This window comes from Oncorhynchus clarkii, chromosome 30, assembly GCF_045791955.1.
Source record: "Oncorhynchus clarkii lewisi isolate Uvic-CL-2024 chromosome 30, UVic_Ocla_1.0, whole genome shotgun sequence".
NCBI classification, from domain to species: Eukaryota; Metazoa; Chordata; class Actinopteri; order Salmoniformes; family Salmonidae; genus Oncorhynchus; species Oncorhynchus clarkii.
Window position 1 is genome coordinate 13,508,422 of NC_092176.1, and position 20,152 is coordinate 13,528,573.

At 44.2% G+C, this 20,152-nt stretch overlaps 1 protein-coding gene across 7 annotated transcripts in view; it reads right to left on the reverse strand.

The window, feature by feature from the left end:
• Nucleotides 1-10,817: 10,817 nt before the first annotated feature.
• LOC139389899 (RNA-binding protein Musashi homolog 1-like) overlaps nt 10,818-20,152 on the reverse strand; it is a 47,243-nt gene continuing 37,908 nt past the window's right edge. Inside the window, exons 5-15 of one of the 7 annotated variants that reach the window (XM_071136915.1) lie at nt 20,071-20,112; nt 19,327-19,419; nt 16,116-16,164; nt 15,346-15,428; nt 15,122-15,239; nt 14,389-14,526; nt 13,751-13,807; nt 13,424-13,480; nt 13,151-13,317; nt 12,712-12,757; nt 10,818-12,563 (exon numbers count right to left, since the gene is read on the reverse strand). In XM_071136915.1, the coding sequence (XP_070993016.1) occupies nt 12,716-12,757; nt 13,151-13,317; nt 13,424-13,480; nt 13,751-13,807; nt 14,389-14,526; nt 15,122-15,239; nt 15,346-15,428; nt 16,116-16,164; nt 19,327-19,419; nt 20,071-20,112 (846 nt within the window). In that variant the 3' untranslated portion in view covers nt 10,818-12,563; nt 12,712-12,715. The remainder of the gene's footprint in view (nt 12,564-12,711; nt 12,758-13,150; nt 13,318-13,423; nt 13,481-13,750; nt 13,808-14,388; nt 14,527-15,121; nt 15,240-15,345; nt 15,429-16,115; nt 16,165-19,326; nt 19,420-20,070; nt 20,113-20,152) is intronic. The other 6 variants (XM_071136920.1, XM_071136919.1, XM_071136918.1 and 3 more) reach the window with 6 other exon arrangements.

Here is a 20,152-nt window from a genome sequence, read left to right on the forward strand (position 1 = left end):
GGATCCGTTTGGTCGCCCCATCAACAGGAGGTTAGGGGTCATGGGGTCCAGGTCATCAATACTGGAGGACCCGGAGCCCAAGGGCTTCGAATTCAGGATACCCCACTTCAATGAGGACAGTTCTGAGCACTTCTTCAGTCACAGACTGGGCACCCACTGTAGTGTAGAGGGCAGTCTTAATGGAGTCAATCTTGCTCTCCCAAACTCCTCTGAAGTGTGGTGCTGCAGGGGGGTTGAAGCGGAAAGCAATCTTCTGTTTTGCAAGCTGCTGTTGCAGGTTGGGAGAAATCAGTGAAGGCCTCCCCGGAAGTTTGTTCCCTGATCAGAGAACAGCTCAGCTCATCGGCAGGCGATGAATCTTTTAAGGGCCAGCAGAATGGAGTTGGAATCAATGTTGGTCAGGAGGTCCAAGTATACACCCCTTGTGGTGAGACACTTGAAGATTATCCCCCATCTCTTCTCGACGCGCTGCCCCAGTTTGACCTGGAAAGGTACAGGTGTGCAACTGGCAGGTCAGCCATCTTGGGGACAGCAGGTCTGGATTTCCATCTACGGAATTCTGTGCAGGTGTGCTGTAAGCGATGGAAGGTAGTCTTCGGTAGTAGGGTCATCACCCTGACCTGCCCCCCGTGTAGCACTTGCGTAGTTACTTCTAGAAGCTCCTTCCAGGTGATACACTGGCTCACATCTGGGTCTTGGGGACCAGCAACTGCAGTGACACCGCAGAAGGTGAGCTTCCAGAGTTCAGACGTGTTGTATTCAGGATGAGCGTTTGGCTTAGCTGGTCACTCGTCTGGACTTTGAAGGACAAACGGTGGTCCTTGGCTCCATCTGTTCGGCTATGCAAGGTTCTTCAGAGTCTTGCCTCTGGTGATGTAATCTGCGGGATTCCTCGCAAATCCACATAGCGCCATGCACAGAGGTCTTTAAGTTTTTGAAGCAGCAGGACTGCAGCCACATCAGCACGATTGTGGAATCTGTTCACAGGGTGGTCTGGTCGATTTTCAAGTTAAGCTCTTTCTCTAGCAGCTTGGCAAGCTGGGCTCCAGTGACAGCTGCACAGAGCTCCAGTCTTGGCATGGAATGTAGACGCTTAGGAGCAACTCTGGACCTGCTCATCAGGAATGACCAGTAGGCCTTGCTGTGACTATCTTCTGTCCTCAGGTATGCAATGGACCCGTAGGCCTTTGACGCATCGCAGAACACATGGACCTCTCTGGTCACTCGACATCTGCAGGTATGTAGCACCAAGACAGAGTGATTCGTGGCAGGATCTGTAGCTCTCCTTCCCAATTGTTACAAGCCTGGAGTAGATCTTGAGGGAGAAGGGAGACATCTCAGTCCCAATGTTAATCCCAGAGGCGCTGGACCAACACTTTGGCTTGGGTGGTATACGGCAGAAATGAACCCAAGGGGGTCAACCTGGCTGGCGAGAACCTTGTACACATTCTGCATGGTCGGCACTCCGTAGTCCACGGCTCGATGCTTGTACCCCAAGGTGTCCGACTGGCATTGTCAGCTGAGGCCTAGGGTAGACTCGGGTGAATCTTCTTTCTCTTAGTCAAACCAAAGCTCAAGGTTGTCTGATCTGGCCTCCTTTGGTAAGTAATTGATGATGCTTGGCACGTAGCTGGCCCAATGGCGTAGCTCAAAACCGCCAGATGCCAGGAGCTCTCATAGCTTGTTCACTAGCTGTCTGGCTTCTGCTGGTGTTCGCACGCTCTGGAGGGTGTTGTCAACGTAGAAGCACCTCTTTACGGAGAACCAAATATCTATTCTAGGCTCGCTGTTTTCTGTGATATCCCTGGAGGGCAAATATTGGGTAGTATGGGCTGCATGTGGTGCCAAAGGGAAGCACCTGCCACTCAAAGACATCAGGGGGCTTTTCTCTCTTCATTTCGTGCCACACAAACTGTAGGAGGGGTCTATCTTCAGGCAGAAGGCGGACCTGATTAAACATCCCCTTGATGTACCTACTGATCCTGAAGGCGTGCTTGCAGAACTGCAACAGTACTCCCAGGAGTGACACACCCAAGGTAGGTCCTGGCAGCAGGGACTCGTTCAGGTTGAGAACCTGGAACTGGTAGGACACAACCTCACTGTTTTTGTGGGGTGATCAAATGAGAATGACCTGCACCAATGAGGACTAGAGGCTTGGCGTTGATGAACGGCTGTAGAGGGAGACCAACCAAGTGCTTATCCCTCTTCTGAGGGCTGGTCACTGGATAGGAACGGTCTGCTAGCCCAAAGCGAGTCACGGTGAAGGCCCCTTAGATCTGGAAACTTGTCTTGGATTGCTAGGTAGGAGGGATGCGTAAGGTCACTGATGCACCACAGAGGGTCTGGATGTCCTGCCAAATGGTTCTGAGGGCGAGCTCTTCTGGGGTACCCTGAAACCCAATATTCTGTGCAGCATCTGGAAGGAGCATGGTACGCTCGGTCATGTCGTCCAAAATAGCATAGGTGTCGAGGGTATGGTCTCCATGGTGTAGAAGCACCCTGATCACCTTCAGCAGGACGCGAAGGAGGCGTGATCACCTTCAGCAGGGTGGTCTGTATAGATAAAGCACCTTTGTGGCTGTGCTTACCAGGCAGCTTTCCTCTTTTGGTGCCTTTTTGCGGGTTCTAGCATTGACCTTGTGAAGGACTTGTAGATTCGTTCCCTGGCAGGGTGCACTGGGATGCCTGAGGGTCCCTTCCACAACACCAGCACTTATTGTTGGTCTTGATCCACTCTGTTACTTTCTCCTTGGTGAGCGTCTGGAAGGCTGAGCAGTGGTTGAGATAGTGCTCAGGGTTGTTGCAATAAGGACAGTATGGCTTTGCCTTTCTTCTTGCCGGCAGCCGAACTGTTGAATGCTGAGGCAGCGGCTCCACTCTCCGGGTTGTCTTTAGCTCCGTGAAGGATGGATGCTCCATGTTTCCTGTGTGCGCTCTTCTGACTTCTGCCCAAGCCTGTCCTTATGCCCTTTGCTTGATGTCTGGCCATCGTAGCCTTGACACCAGGACTCACACTGTAACCACTCTGAGAACTCGAGTAAGGTTTATGTGGTACCTGGCTTATGAAACATGCAATGGTGGAAGTCTGACCTCATCTCAGGTGGTAGCTTGCTGAGTAGGAGTGCCACATGAGACCCAACCATCAGGTCTATGTCGCCGTCTGGCTGTGGTGTTCAGAGCATGCCCACTAAGGACTGGACCTGTAGTGCGAACTTATCGAAGGCAGCTGTATCTCTACAGTGGACATTGGGAGAGTCCATGACACTGGCTATCTTCTTCAGGGTGGCATGGTGTGGCTGTCCAAACTTCTCGTTTACGACTGCCATGATGTCTGAGTAAGGCATGGGGGAGTTGAGGTATGAATCTACCACTTGACAGGCTTCTTCTAGCTTTAAGTGATCCACTAGGATCCGATACTTAAAGAGCTCATTCCCGTCAACTGGCAGGAGGTTCCCTAGTGCGATCTTAAGGCTGTTGAAGTTAGGGATGGTTGGCCTAGGGCCTCTGTAGGTCTGCGATGCTGCTGCGGCGGTGATTCCTCTAGGGGGATGTGGATGGTGTTGAGGGTCTGGCCTAGGTATCCATGGAACCTGACCTGATTGGCGACCTGGTGGGTTGCCTTTGGCTGGCAGCTCTTCGTGGCTCATAGGCTGCTGCATCAGGGTGAGCCCTAGAAGGAAAAGACTGTCGGTTCACTGCACCAACGTAGCGCTGTGAAGGTGCGGTACTGGCCTGGTGAGGAGGTTGGCAATAGTCCCCATCAGGGTGATAACTTAGCTCTCTGGGACACGGCGAAGGTGTAGCCTCTTTTGGAGGGTGGCCTGGAGTCTTGACTACTGATGCAGGTCTGCTCTGCTTGGCTGGAGACTGCAGACCTTATCCACAAGCTTCTTCATTTCCTGTTTAACTCCATCAAACTGGCTAAACATATCAAGAATCTCGTGGACTAGTTTCATGAACTTAGTAGCCTCAAATGCATAGAACCATTGAAACAACATCCCTGCCACAGAAAACTGTTCAAGAAATGTAAGGGTAAGTTATATTGAACAGAGAGCTCTGAATGTAGGCACATTTAATATGTACAATACACCACACCCCCATTCCATGAATTCAACTTTGACCTACCAGCACCATCACCCACTTACCCCAAGGCAGCTCAACTTACCCTGTCCCTATGCCCAACATAACTGGAGTAAGTTGTGCCAAGAGACCACTTTTTTGGGAAAAGCTTTGTTTTCAAAAATGTTTACATCAATTCAGATTATTTCCAGGGATGCACAACATCCTGAAATATATTTAGATATCTTTGTTAGAAATAATACTACATTTCCCTTGACGTGGTGAAGTTTTTGATAGTGTAAAATAATCACGTTTTTGATAGCCTAAATAAATAAATATGGAAATGATGTGCAAGTGGGGTTTACACTGATAAAACATTCTTGGTACTTATCAACCAACTTTTAAAAATGCTAATATCATGTGTCTGTCTACACATATGACACCCGAGGAAGATAACCTACGGTGTCTCAGCTCACCCATTGGAGTTTGACTTATTTCTCTCATGCTTTCACACGGCTATCCAGTTTCACTGTCTAACAACTGGGCCACGCCACAGTATACTCTGGGAAACCAGTCATAGCTATCCGCAGAGGCTCCAAACAATTTACACACTAAGATAAACACAGATGGGTGTGAACAGCAGTCTTAGCAGGAGCTGCAGCTCAAGGTTTTGACAATCAGAGATGGGCATTGATTCAGTTTCTTGTACACTGCAAAATGTTGAATCCTTTACATTCTTTACTGAAATTACTTAAAATATGAATGTGTGGAATGAAATAAGAGCAAAGCAATGATCATCATAAGGTTCTATTTTTCTCATCTTCACCATCGTCAACATTGTCATCAACACCCCCATCGTATCATCAACATAATCAGTGATGTTGAAACCATCATTAAGGTTCCACCTGAGTGACAGACCAGGGGAACGTCTCCTCTATTTTTAGCCTTTTAATGTTGATTAGATTACATATCAGAATACAGGATCCTTCAGACCTGCCAGATTGCAATGGGTGTGAAGAATAAGTGGGAATGGTGGGGGAGTAGGGAAGGCAGTCAGACAAAAAAACATCTCACCCATCAGTGCCAGGTTGAAAAATCACTGGTGGCTTGCAGAGGCCCTCATGGTGTATGAATAAATGTGTGTGTCTGTCTGTCCAAGAGAAATAGAGAGAGATTAAAATCCAGAGCCTTATTGGTCAAGCAGGTAGAATGTCAAAATCAAACAACAACAGGAGAAAACCACATTTAAAGTCCATTAGGTTTATGCAAGCTCTCAGTGCATCAGCTATATATTTGTGAATCAACTAGTTGTCATATTAACAACCCTACATACAGGTAACTGACAACATAATGGACATTTAGTAAATTAGGGATATTCACTGAGTGTACAAAACATTAAGAACACCTGCTCTTTCCATGACCAGGTGAATCCAGGTGAAAGCTATGATCCCTTATTGATGTCACCTGTTGAATCCACTTCAATCAGCGTAGATGAGGGGGTGTAGACAGGCTAGAGAAGGATTTTCAAGCCTTGAGACATGGATTGTGTACTATTCCGAGAGTGAATGGGCAAGAAAAGTGCCTTTTAACGGGGTATGGTAGTAGTGGGTTTCTCACGCTTTAATGTTTAATTTGTTTATAAAGAATGGTCCACTACCCAAAGGACATCCAGCCAGTGGTTGAAAATGGGTCATTGATGAAAGAGGACAAAGGAAGCTGACACAAATTGTGGAGCGTAACAGTCGGGATACATTTAGTCAACTGACAGTCCAGTACAACATTGGTGCCCAAAGACATAAGAAGAATACACACCTCATTGTACTGTGACACGTATGGGGTATGGCAGCTGACGACCTTACAGAGTTCCACTTCTTTCAGCAGAAAACAAGAAATTGCAGTTGCAGTGGACTAAGGACCAAAAACACTGGACACTGGAGAATTGGAAAAACATTGCCTGGTCTGATGAATCGGCATAGAGATCCTCTACCAGCCACCTTGACAACTGTTGGAAGCATTGGTGTCAACATGGGCCAGCATCCCTGTGGAACGTTTGTGACACCTTGTAGAGTCCATGCCCCGACAAATCGAGGCTGTTCTGAGGGCAAAAGGGGGTGAAACTCAATATTAGGACAGTGTTCTTAATGTTTTGTACACTCAGTGTGTGTGTATGTATGTATGTATGTATGTATGTGTGTATATATATATATATAATTAAGCAATTAACATCCCATCATGCTTAGGGCCATGTATTAAAATGCTGGGGGGCAGGCCATTCTGGCCATTATTTTGGCTACTATGGCTATGCCCTTATAGGATGAATGGGAGCTCTACCCCTTTAAGCACTGGGATAAAATGTTTTTTTATTTATTTTTTATCCACAGGGCACGAGTGGTCACTGAATGGTTTGATGAGCATGAAAACAATGTAAACCATATGCAATGGCCTTCTCAGTCACCAGATCTCAACCCAATTGAATTGCAGTGGTGCCTGAGACAGCGTATTACACCACCATCAACAAAACACCAAATTATCCCATTTCTCTTGGAAGAATGGTGTTGCATCCCTCCAATAGAGTTCCAGACACTTGTAGAATCAGTGCCAAGGTAGTAGGTACATTGAAGCTGTTCTGGCTCGTGGTGGCCCAACACCCTATTAAGACACCATGTTGGTGTTTCCTTTATTTTGGCAGTAGTAGATGGTACTATCTAGATCAGGGTTTCCCAAACTCTGTGAATATTTTGGTTGTTGCCCGGCTGATAATAATCAACTAATCCTCAAGCTTTGCTAATTTGAATCAGATGTGTAGTGTTAGGGCAAATAACTAAACGTGCACCTTGTGGTCCCGAGGACAGAGTTTGGGAAATGCTGATGTAGATTTATACAATGCACACACAGAAAAAAAGACTATTAATTAGGGGTCTTCATGTTTCAATAAAGAGAACTTCCAATCGCTGGACTACGTTATTTTGCCTGTTCATTGATCCTCCCTTGATAAATATTTCCGCCCCTGCCTTGTATGTTGTAGCACACTGTTGTGCCACAAAACTACCATAAAGTGATGTCATGGCTGAAGGTTCAAGAGGTTACATATCATTGACCAATACTCATTACTTAATGCCTGTTTTAATGCCTGAGGCATTTGTTTCGACTCACCAGTACAGAGAAGGTCAGAGCCTTGATGTTGACAGGTGAGCATGGTAAGGTGGATATTGTTCTTCAGAGGGGAGATCTCTTGTGCCTCCCTGCCCCCCAAGTGGTCAGCACTCTCGTCCAGTGGTCGCTTGGTCTTCACCTCCGTTGACCGGGGCGTTCCTGGAGACATCGAACCAGCTAAACGGGTCACACTGGTCACACAGGTCAGTCAGAGATGGACAGAAATTAGGTAGAAGACCCAGGTCAAAAAGTAAGCCAATGTATGGGAAAAGTAACAACCTGGGGAAGAGTGTTTTAAGGCTGCCTTAGGCGTGGGAAGAAGGACGCAGACTGGGGGCTCCAGCCAGAGATGAGAGATGACCTAATTACTTTCAGGGGTGAATACTATCCTTCTTTTGAGAGAGGAGGGCTGCGAGAGGACGGTGATAGAGAGGAACTGGGGTTAACTGCCTTGCTCAAGGGACTAATGGCCTATTTTTCCACCTTGCTGGCTCAGGATTCAAACCTTTCAGGTTACTGACTCAACTCTCTTAACTGCTAGGCTACCTGCAAGCGTGTGTAAATTGAATGTAATTCCCTTTTTATGCACTTCTCTATACGTATTCTAACCTTGAACTTAAGCATGAGAATTGCATGCTTTTCACCCGCTATTCTTTTGGGGTGGAGATCGAATATATAAATGAAGGCGTGGCGGAGGTGTGTCTGCAGATACACTATATTCCAACACCTTTACACGTGAGGAAACCATGGAAACCAGGTCTAGCAAACCAACCACTTCCAAGTGGAAACAGCATCTACTTTATTTTTTCAGATAGAAAAAACACCCTTCTCTTCTCCATGCACTGTAGTTTACAACTTGATAAGAGCTATTGACAAGAGCTATGTAAATGAGTAAACCGATTGGATAAGGGAATTGTAAATATAAATGACAATTATTTTAGATCTATTTTACCTTATAATCGCTGAAGACCAATGTCATATGGCAGCAAACTGAAGCATATCAACATATCAACTTTCCATCAGTAAAGTTTATGAATGCTGTGCCATTATGCAGAATTGAAATTGTATGGTCTTTTCATTTGCAGGGATGGCACTTGAATGTCTTAAAGGAGCTACATGTAATCTTTTTGCATTGTAATTTCAGAAACTTTAATATGTATCGGACCCACCCCCATTCTAATGGTGCAGCCTTCTTATTGGTCAACAAAAGACAGACATGGCCTGAGCCTCACACTAACCGAATGAGGCACAAACCGTTAGCGCCCCAGTCAATTTGACAAGAGATTCGCTGGCCCAAACAATATTACATATAGCTCTTTTAATTATAGGCTAACCCGTCATTCTCTCTTTCCTATTATGTTAAATATTATCCACTATCAGTATCGACCATCAGTAGGCCTAATAATAACACATTCAACTGCCAATTTACTGTTCGTTCCCTTTAGTTGATATAGCATAGAGTCCATTTAATTACACTGTTTCCTTTACCTTCATTTTCTTCCTCTGTAAACGCTATCACGGCTGTGTGGTTGTTGCTGAGGATCATTAGTAACAGTTGATCATGTTTTAAAAAAGACATGTAGGCTAATTAAATTGTTATGAATCGGAGTGCAGACCAATTCTTAACAGCTTGAACTTGACGCACGGCGCAATACCTGGCCGTGTCATCACACAGTTTCATGGTTAGTGCAGGCAATAGACGAGGGTACAGCCTACTGTTGTACACTATTCTCCCTATTATAATTCTATGTACACCAGTTTTCCAACATGACCATGAGTTAAAGAACTGAATGTGGCAATTTTCAGGAGGAATCAAACCACTGTTTACTTTCTTTCATGCATAAAGGCTCTCCAAACCTGTTTTTTATGATTCATAAATACTTTCCTAAACCTAAATAATCTACCACACCAATTGGTGCTGAAACGGAGACAAATATGCATTTATTTAGATGGCTTTCTTTCATTGATCCCTAATATTCTGAACGCGTTCTCTCGATATATTCTAGTGAGTCTGTCGACAAAATTCAAACTAAAATGTACACCGTATTTAAAGGGATGGAAAATATGTTGGCCAGCAAGTGGGAGGGTTTTCAGGGGTTGAATGGAATGTATTCAATGCATGCAAGGTAGCCACACTCCAGAGCCTGTTAAGCAACCAAACTTGACTGAATACCAAATACTGAGAAGTGTGTAGGAAAGGTATGCGTAGGAAAAGCGTAAATTCCTAAGTCTGAATCAGCCACACAGAGAAAAGGGAAAAAAGAGAGCAGGAAAAGATTGAGCCATTTTTTACACAGGGATAGGAGTGAAAACTGCTAATGGTGGTTGGGAGATTCTAGTCATGTTATGGATCATGATGTTAGTGGGCCTCTGCGGATTGTAAATGGCTCAGAAGACTCACTTAAAAGTAAATCACCTATGAATGACTACTCTGGTCACATTAAATATACATATAACTGTATTTTGAAAGTAATATATCTTGAAAACTTGATTGCTGACATGCAAAACATGTTGGGACTAAATCAACAATGGACTATCTCACCAGAGAAAGCATCCGAGAGAGCGAAACAGCGCCCCTCTCTCTTACTATATGTAGCCCATGTATCTGATGCTGTCTGGCCAAAAAGAGTATAACATGCCATACTCTATTTTGCCAGACAGCATCAGATACATGGGCTTCACATACATGTCCTCTGCCTCGATGATGACAGTATTATCAGCAACATCTGTCTTTTTACTGAAGAAATGTGTATTGTATCCCCAAGAGTGTAAGTTTGGGTTCGGGTTGGTCTGCGTTTCTACTAAGCGAGCCTCGTCGAGAACCAGGCTTCCCTAATACGGGTAAGCCTGGGGAAGTTCATGGCAGAAAAATAGGTAAATAGGGGTGGAGACCCGGTGTAAATCAGTGAGCTAAGCTAACATATGCAATTGCTTTTTTTTTTTATGAAACACTGAATTCGGCCTTACTGCTGCCCATAGAAATGCATTGGATAAAACATTTTTAAGTGTCTGTCTGAGAGATGTAAGAAAGCTCAGGGGGGAAAAATGCTAAGAATTTTTAGTGGAATTACCTGTGTACATTGACATTCATGTTTCGGCCTGGTACCGGGTTACCTTCAGTCGGAGTACACCATCATGTGTGTGAGAGTTTCATCTTTCCATAGATGGGTCAAAGTAATTTGTAGACCAGACCGTTTTCATGAGAAGACAGATTGTCGAGATGTGTCCCGGTCTGACAAACCCCGCTGTAGATCATCGGCGGATGCAAGGGATTGAGACATCTCTAGTTTAAACAGACAGATTTTGATGGGAATTTGTTATGCATCGAGCAGAGCATTGGGGGGGGGGGGGGGGGGGGGGGTTAAGTGGATAAATTATTTTCATATTTTTTATGCCCAGCTCTTGAGGCCTGAGGCAATTGCCTCTTCTTCGTAATGGTAAATCTGTCAGTGGGAGAGACTGCCTTTATCTGACAGACAGTACAGTATACTAGTCATGTCAAGCTTGAAAATCAATCCATTACTACCCCCTCTTCATCTTGTACTGTTTCTAAACCTTTTCATGAAAACCATGTCTGGAAAGACTGTTACAACTTAAAGCATTAGTAGAATGTTTAAAAATAATTTATTAGGAATTGTAAAAAAATGTAAGAGGGTTACAGTGTTGACAAGAACCTTTCAGAGTAAACACAGAGTCCAAAGGCTCCATGGCAATCCATCAGCAGGCTTAGAAAAATATCAACATCTACAACTTGGTGATAGAAATTGACAGCGCCTCTTGTTCTTAAACTAACCACAAAAGTAAAACACCTTATCTAACCTCCCATTGCAAAAAGGTAATTTTTTTTTTAAAGTATATAGCTTCTCATGAGTTTCATGGCTCCAGTCTATGGCTCACATCATCCAGTAGATGTACAGCGTATCGGTCAGTGTGGAGAAGGGGGTTCAGGAGAAATACATACAATCTCATCATGGAAGAGCCTCAGGACCACCTCTGAGAGTGTTAATTTAGCACTGAAACAAATGAACGAATCCTCTCCACACATCGACAGAGACAAGGACGTTAATTAACAAACCAAAATGAAGATGATAAATTCACATTTGCCACCAATGTATCCATTCCCTGACAATACATTTCACACCTAATTCCAGTGTGACCGCATAGCCATACAATGCACACACACACAAACGCGCAGTCACACAACACAATCTGCGAAAGAATCTAGCCGTGAAATCGTACCACTGTGAAACTGTTTTTACGACTGGTTCCTGCATGTTTGTCCTTCATTTTCCTTTACAACCACCACATATTCAAAATGATCATTCTAAAAACAACAATAAAATAAGTTCCAAGTAAGGATGAAAGAAACCGTTTTAGGCCTACTCATAAGAGGAATATCCCCACAAGCTCTCACTCCCGGCGCTGATAAGTGGTTCCTGCGTGAATTCACAGTATAGGAGCAAACCCTTTCATTCTGTCATACCTGGACCAGTCTCACAACTCAGACAGCTAAAGATTAGGAATCACACAAATACACTATGATATGTATGAGTCTGAGTGGCCAACGCCGAACAGTATGAATGAAAGTTAAAAAACATCTGCTGAAAACAAATGCCATCACTGCCTTCCCAATACCCCTCATTCTTTGCAGAATCCAAAAGACAGTTATTTATTTACAATATTTGACAAAAAAACAGATATCACGCAGTTCAAATCTGACTGGAAATAGGCTCACGACTATCAATTTAGTTACTTTTATCATTATTAGTATAACAAATGTTTGTTAAAAACCTACCAAGATATACATTTTTCAACTTTGTAATACATACAAAAAAAAAAATGGTATTATCAGCAATGTTCTGTATGTACTGAAAGATAAATATACATTTATTCAGTACAAATACTTGCTCCAGTCTTTCACATATTCCGTACCTGGAGATCACTTTCTCCCTCACTGACTCTCAATAAAACACCTTCTGACAAAAGAATCAAATGGGAGAAAAAAATAAAAATAATAATTAAGACATACAAGAATACATGACAATTTCCACAAAACAGTCAAATGAAATAAAATAAAAAAGTAGCTAGAATTATCTGCATGTTTTTCTAATACAAGCAGAAATATATATTTTTAAAGGTTGTTGTTCCTTTCTGCTAACTACAGTAACATGTTAGACAGGAGGGGATGTTAAGACCGAACACAGGAAGTCTGAAGAAAAGAGATCCTCAGTGGGAGGAGGGGCGTGGACATCAGGGGTCAAGGGTCAGTGCTCCAACTGCACCTGCAGGGTCACACAGCCAGAGAGGAGTGTCAGACCAGTTCAAAGCTTTCCATCTCTCAGTTCACAGCTCTGCAGAGAAATTGAGACAATTTTCATGTGTCTATAGGCAACATTATATTGCTACAATAAATGTACAGTAAATTAGAGTGATTTATTTGAATGGAACATGACTCTTCTGAGTATGTGATGCTGTGGGTGGGTATAGTAGCAGACTCACTCTCTCAGTGGTAGCCATTAGTGAAGGCCGTAGCAATCAGAGGACCCTGTAGGGAGCAGTCAGACACAGGAGAGATTAGAGGGAGCACCCAGTCATCACAACACAACCACCAACACTCTCAACATCCCCAACATCATATCACATTCAATAATACAACCCTCACCAAATGTGCAAGCAAAATCTGTCAAAATGGACAGTATATTACCCAAGAGCAACATTACTTGTTCCTTTGACTTGACAGTCACACATTGACAGACAATTCTATGCTCATAACAGACCCCCTGAATGTATACGGTCATAACACAGGATTGGACAGTATTGCAAGATGGATCTATGAACATGTGCCAAGATCAACATCTTAGGAGCACTGCTCTGTAGCATCGATAGTATGCAGACACATTTTGCATTTCCAAACATGAATAGGGTCTAAAATACCTACGTGATAAGGGCTGTGTCTTACCCCCAGACTATGGCCGAACCCAGTGTTTGGGGAGGGGCTTGCAGCGCTGAGGTAACTGCTGACAGCAGACTCCTGATTGGCTGCTGCATATAAGTCTGCCATTGGCCCAGGGCTGCTGAACCCCCCAGAGCGAGAGGGGGCGGAGCCTAAAATAACATACAGATGCAAATAAGTAGACAGACACATAATTAGTTACACAGGAGAAATACTATACATCAAATTGGCAAACATTTCTCAACCCCTCATACATACCTCTTACTACTGCTGCGGCTGCCACTGCCATTGGTCCGTATGCCGACAGAGGAATGGCTGAGGGGGTAGAGGAGGTACAGCAGGTTTCAAATCCAGCTCGGGCTACAAACAGCGTTGACCTCTCTAGAGGTCAGTCAGAACATGATTTTGACCATTATCCTTGACATCATGTCCACCTCTAACATATGGGGCTACATTACCCACGACTGTGGTGTGTAATTAGTGTATTAACTGGTGTCACTGTGTAATAACTGGTGTGTAGCACAGTAAAGGGGTGAGTAGCAGACGGGCGGCATGCTGCTCGTAAAGGCCAGAGGAGGGACTGACCTGTGAGCTCAGGGGGGTGTGGTGATGTCAGAAGGGGGGTCCTCTCTAAATGGAATTCTAGAACAGAAACATCAGAGAGTGCTGTTGAAACAACACACCGGCGAGGTAAGGGACACACCCACACACACACACACTGGCAGGGAACATACAACTAGGGTGACACCAAGGGAACACATCAATGAGATGGTGTAAGATGAAGAAATGAAGAGCGAATGGGAAGTGGCAGATTTACATAGAAGAAAGATTCAGCTTAACTGGTGGTTCAAGCCGAATACGTTAGGATGGAATAAGAATATACTGCCCCCCCCCCCACAAACATACCCACCATTTTTCTTACGAACACATACAATCACACACAAAGCACGTGTAATCCACTCCCTGATATTTATAAGCAGCAAATGACACTCAGTGCTTTATGAGCTTCCATGGAGGCTGTGTTGGTTAAAGAGTTTGTCTGTGTTGTGGGAGCTATACACAGTATGACGAGTCAAGACACACACCAAGTGAAGATGAATAGGATCACACAACCATCATTAAATGATTGGACTCTTCTACTACTCTGTGACCGTCCAGGAACCTCACGAAATGGCCATGCTTGACTCAAGGGAGTATGAATGGGTGGAGGAGTAGCTTCTTACCAGGGAATTGATAGGTATATCCAGGGGTGATGCCAGTGTAACTTCGACTAGTATACGTAGCTGTCTGAAACCCTGGGTAACCTATGGTGAAAGGACAGTCATGGGTCTGTGTTTGAGTGAAACAGTGCTGCCCCCTGCCTGTGAAAGAGGATACTGTCAATGTAACAACAGGTTCACAGAAACAATGCACTCAATAACATTCTTTATTCTAGATAAGCCAACAGTGTATGTTGTGTACGTATGCTCAGCTCAAAGTTGATCTAACTTAACAACTGTACCCTTGCCTAGAATTCCCTCTTGTCCTGCCAACGTCATTGAGAATATTGCAGTTCTCAGACTGAACAGTACATGATAGTGTAATTTCCCCATCTTCAGAGGCATGCTTTAACCACTAAATATATATATATCATCAATAGCAATATTACATACATACATGCATTACTTTTTCCTAAGATCATACAGTGCATCAATTCCAGGGTACCTCAAACTAATTTGGTACCACATGTTTTAATAGACTTGGCAGGTGCAAATATGAAAATATCTTATTAAGGGGAGAGGATGTTATGAAGAGTATGCCATCTGTCCCCTAGCGGTAGTAACTTCTGTGGTAAATCATCTCTTCATAATATAAAATATGATATTATGAGAGGATGTGTGATGGTATGGGGTAACAGGATGAGGGGCCACATCTTCGTCGACATTACTGTCGTCATCCTCGTCACTATGAGTTTACCCAGCATGCCGATGCCCAGCATGAAGGCATCCATGCCGTAGGGCATCACCCGAGAGCGCCCCCTGGCCGAGCCCGTGGGTGACATCACTTCCTTGGGCTGAGCCTTCTTACACTCCACCTGTCATGAATACACACGAGGGGGAACAAAACAGTCAACAATTACAACTAACAGTTACATTGTGTATTGAATAACGAAGGATTTATTTAAAGCCTTCTTAGCTCACCATTTTGCTGTTTATCTCATGGAAGTGCATCTCACACACTTTCTCCACCACATCCTCATTCTCAAACGTGACAAAGCCAAACCCTGGAGTGGACAAATACAAATAATGTATGTGAGGAGGGTCAGCTCATGAAGAGCTCGGCAACACCATTGATTAAAGCCCATTATTGAACATCTCAAACCAAAGTTTGTGGAAATCCATTCTGCTGTCTCTGGGGGTTAGAGTGTGGAGCTAATGCACGACTGCTAACCACCTTCTGTATTAGGTACTGTAGTAGCCGTTTAGTACGTTCGCACCCTCCCCCCCTCTGGGGTGCTGTCCCTGGCTCATCCCCTCCTCTCTCCCCTCCCTGCTGGCCAGGTCAGCGAGCCTCCCTCCCTCCCTCAGCCGAGTAAAGCTGGTGGGCTGTCATAATCGATCAGTCCCAGGATGGGTAGAAGGCGCTTTAGGAGGCTTTATCCTGATCCTCGATTAACAGACTGACTAATTAGCCTAGACTTGTTCCTCTCCTCCTACTCCGTTCCTCCTGTTCAGCCTATGAGGAGGAGATAGCTGATAGTTGCTTTATTCAGGAAAAGTATTACTTACTACGATTGTGACTTCGACTAGTATACGTAGCTGTCTTTTACCTTAAGATGAACCCACTAACTGCGAGTCGCTCTGGATAAGAGCTTCTGCTAAATGACTTAAATGTAAAAGACTATTGAGGACACAGAGATGTGAGGCTTAGAGTACTGGGGGACTGGACAGAGGGGGTTTCTCAGTCTCACCTCTGTGTCTGTTGGTGGTCTTGTCAAACATGAGCATGGCATCATCAACCTAGAGGACACAGAGTTTTACACACATCACCTCACACAATGTACGCACGCGCCATATTGTCTGACCTCACCCCTTCTCAAGTTCTCCAGGGAGGCTCAGCAACAGATGGACAAAAGGGGCAGAAAGAGGAGGGGTGGAGGAGGGGGACAGGTTTCAAAGGAGGGAGGGGAGCACAGTAGAGGAAGAGAAGAAAACAGAAGAAACATCTTAAGAGGGGACATTAGTGATGCATGGGCACAAGATGGCCGCTAGAAAAGGTTTGATTCACAAACACAAAATCAGAATCAATTCCCTGTTTCTCTTAGTTAGATGTCTTGCCTCTGAACTGCATAATTTGAATCTCTCTCTGAAAAAGAGGACATAATCCACCCTCGCTCCCCCTACTTTCCAAAGTTTGCCATTCCCATGGCAACTGTGCAAAAAGTTATCTTAAAAATCTTTATCTGGCATCAAGCATTATTTGTTAAGAGAAAGAGAATGTGTGAGAGTTTGAGAGAGAGATACAGACAGATAGAGAAAGAGAGGAAGAGTGAGAGATATACATAGACAGAAGGTACAATAAGTAAGATAGAAATGTGGGCATGTATAATGTTGGATGTGGGGAAGAGGGACTGGGGAGAGAATACAGGTACAGACCGTGGTGAGGTAGAGATGGGTGTGTGTGAGAAAAAGAGAGGTGAAAGAAACTATCGTGAGATAGAGGTGGAGACAGAAAATGTGGGACTAAATTGGGAGGGAGGAGAACAGAGAGCGACAAAGAATGGGAGCAAGAGAACAAAGAGGTGTGGAGGCTTTGTCTGTTGGCACAGCCAGCCATAACTCCTATTCTCCTAGTGCCCTCTCTTCCTCTCCCTCTATACCTCCCTCCTTCACAGTAGAGGCCTAGGATTCATCTTCAGCTGAACACAGACCAATACATTGCAATACAAAATCGAATAAAAAAAAGCAACTGTCAAACACCTAATATCATTCAAATTAACTCCTGAATTAATTGCTAACTAATATTTTAGTAAAGCAAAATGTGTGCTTTCCACATTCAATATCCAATGCCTTTCTGTTTGCAATAAAGCCAAAGGCAGGTGCACATGGTTCCACCACCTATTTGCCAGAACCACTTATTCACACGCCTATACGGTTCCACGCAGAGCTGACACATTGTGTTAGTCAATGGGCATGTGTCAGTGTGTGTGTGTGTTCGTGCTTGGGTCCACCCTTGGGTAGCTTGCACGAAGAAAGGTCAAGGGTGAGGGAGGAGGGCTTCCAGCCAGGGTGAAAGAAGACCTGTCAGTCTTAGCTCTCTCAAATCACTGACTCTTTCCACTCTGACATTTCCCTATCACCCCTCCTGTCTCCCTAACCAGGCCTGCCTCTTCACAGTCCAAGCACCATGACACAGCAATGGAACAACACAGACAATGTTGCTCCACGGTTTAGAGCACCAAACTTTAACCAAACTGTATATACTGAATTAGAAGGTGAATTATATGCTGAAATCTAGAATCAGCAGGATGATAAAACTGTCCTGACACTTCAGGTATGTTTTTCACATCATCCCCACAAGTACCCAGTGCAATTAAAATGTACACAAGTTAAAACATCAATGTCCTCATTTAACTAAATGTTTCTTAGTAAGTCAATAACTGTCCTTCAAAGCTATATATTTCAAACACGGGACATTTTAATGGTGCACTGGACAATATTCCCCTCTTACCCTCTCTTCCACTGCTCATCCTCCCAGTCATTCTCTCCGCCCCCTTGTCCAGAGCAGGAGACAAAAGGTCCAGTGAGGCAGTCTAATCAGAAACTTCCATGGGTGGCTAGAGTTGACATTTCTCCATCTAGCCATCTCTCTCTCTCCATCTCATTCCATTAATGCAATTGTATGATTGGGAGTGAAGCACTTCATGTAGAAGTGGCCGTCATTGAAAATAAGAATTTGTTCTTAACTGACTTGCCTAGTTAAATAAAGCTAAAATAAAATAAAATGTGCCACTTACAGTAAGTAGTATGTGATAGATACAGGAAGTATAATTTAAATGATCAAGACTGAATTTAATATTACATAATCACAATGCCCTGACTGGCTAATGGTAAACTACATAAATTAGCTTTGCCTAACCCTAGCCTTTTATTGGGGTTGAAAGCTAATCTAGTTAGTATGCAGGCTCATTGGTTTATCTGATTTCCTACTGAATTTGCACCTTACTTTCTTGCATAGGTTACTTGCGACCACTATTTCATGTTGTCTGTTTAAAATAGTTAGTGTCAACAAAAAGTTTGAAGATTCAACAGAGGAGTAAGAGTGCACCACAGAGCACCTCCTTGTAAATATTGAACTCCTGTACAAACTAGCAAAATATTTGCCTAGCTTTCTTCAAAGACATAATAGTCCTTGCACCCGTTCTCCCTTCTGCCTTTGTTACCTCTTCATTTATTATCTGTGCTCTGCATTTCAAAGCCCTTGGAATCTATGGTGGGAAGCGTCAAAACTGAGTACAATACGGATATTCAAATAAAATCAAAAGCATAAATTTGAAGAACTGAAGACAGACTGGAAGTGACACGTTTGGGTCGGTTTGACCGGTTTGACCGTTGGTCAACCAGTGTTATTGTTACAAAACTCCTGGGTTGACACTCTCCAACCCCCCGCCCGTCCCCACCCTCAACACAAAACCCCTTGCCCGCTGAATTACTTGGGGACAATGGGCAAGCCGGGTCACCACGGTAACGGGCCAGGAGGGGGTTGGGGGTAGGAGCAGCTGTTACATCAGATTAATTCAAATTCTGATAATCCCTCCCCCTTCCCTACCATCACCACACTCACTCCCCAAAACTTTTTTCTCCCTCTTTTCCCTAACTAAAGCCTAATGCTCCATACCTCCGTTCTACCCTCTCTATCCTTCTCCTCCACCCCTCCCACAAGTAACTCTCCTCCCTTCCAAAACAACTCTTCAATCGCACTTCATTTTTACCCTTACCCCACCAATCAGTTTCATCTAAACAACAAAGATGTGAGACGGGTTGAAGAAAACAGTGGCATGGAGGATGATGCAACATCACACTCATCTCTACTCCCTCAACACAGTCTGAGACACAGATCCACACGCGTCTACCTTCTACCTCACATTTCAATAGCTATATACCAGCTCCCATGCGGCTTACCTTTCCGAACTGCTCGAAATACGCCTTGACATCCTCAATGGTCGTGTTCACGGATAGACCTCCAACAAAAATCTTCTTGGTCCGAGTCACTAGCTGCAAGGAGAAATGGGTCCGTTTATATGAATGGATCGAGAATAACTGTGATAACACCATGGATTAGGATGATCCTTTAACGGTGGCTGTAGATGGGTAGCCTGGTATTGTTCATCTCTATGATAGATTCAGGTGCCAATGGGAAAACCACCAGCAGGCAAAGCTTCCAATTTACCTCAAAGCTCCTAAAAGACCCCTTTGCATGAAAAATAAAGGAGTCAGATGAAATAATTCTGCCCAAGTATTAGCACAAAATGTTTTTAAACTTTATGTTCATATTTATGTCATCACGACCAACAGTACATTATTAACATAGTTATTACACTGCTTATGTAGGAAATTACTACTGCTACCACCACCTGCATTAATGCCGGTGAACTTGCAGGTTACACGCTCTTATGAATATACTAATGTACATTATTGTGCTGTATAAGGTGTTAACAAAAGCCACTTGATCACACAAGAGTGTACAGATCACATTGATGTCACAGCAGCAGTCATGTTCCTCTCTTGACAAGGCATTAGGCCAGATAGAATGTGAAAAGCTTAACATGGCAAGCACAGGCTAACCTGCTCCCTCCCAGCAATGCCATTCACACTGAACTCACAGGACTAAGCCCTGACGAACCATGACTAGACTGGCTCACTCACCTTGGGCTGGGCTCTACGAGGGAATGCAACTTTCGGATCAATCTAGAGGAGGGAGTTAAAGAGGAGAAAGGCCAGTTTAGAC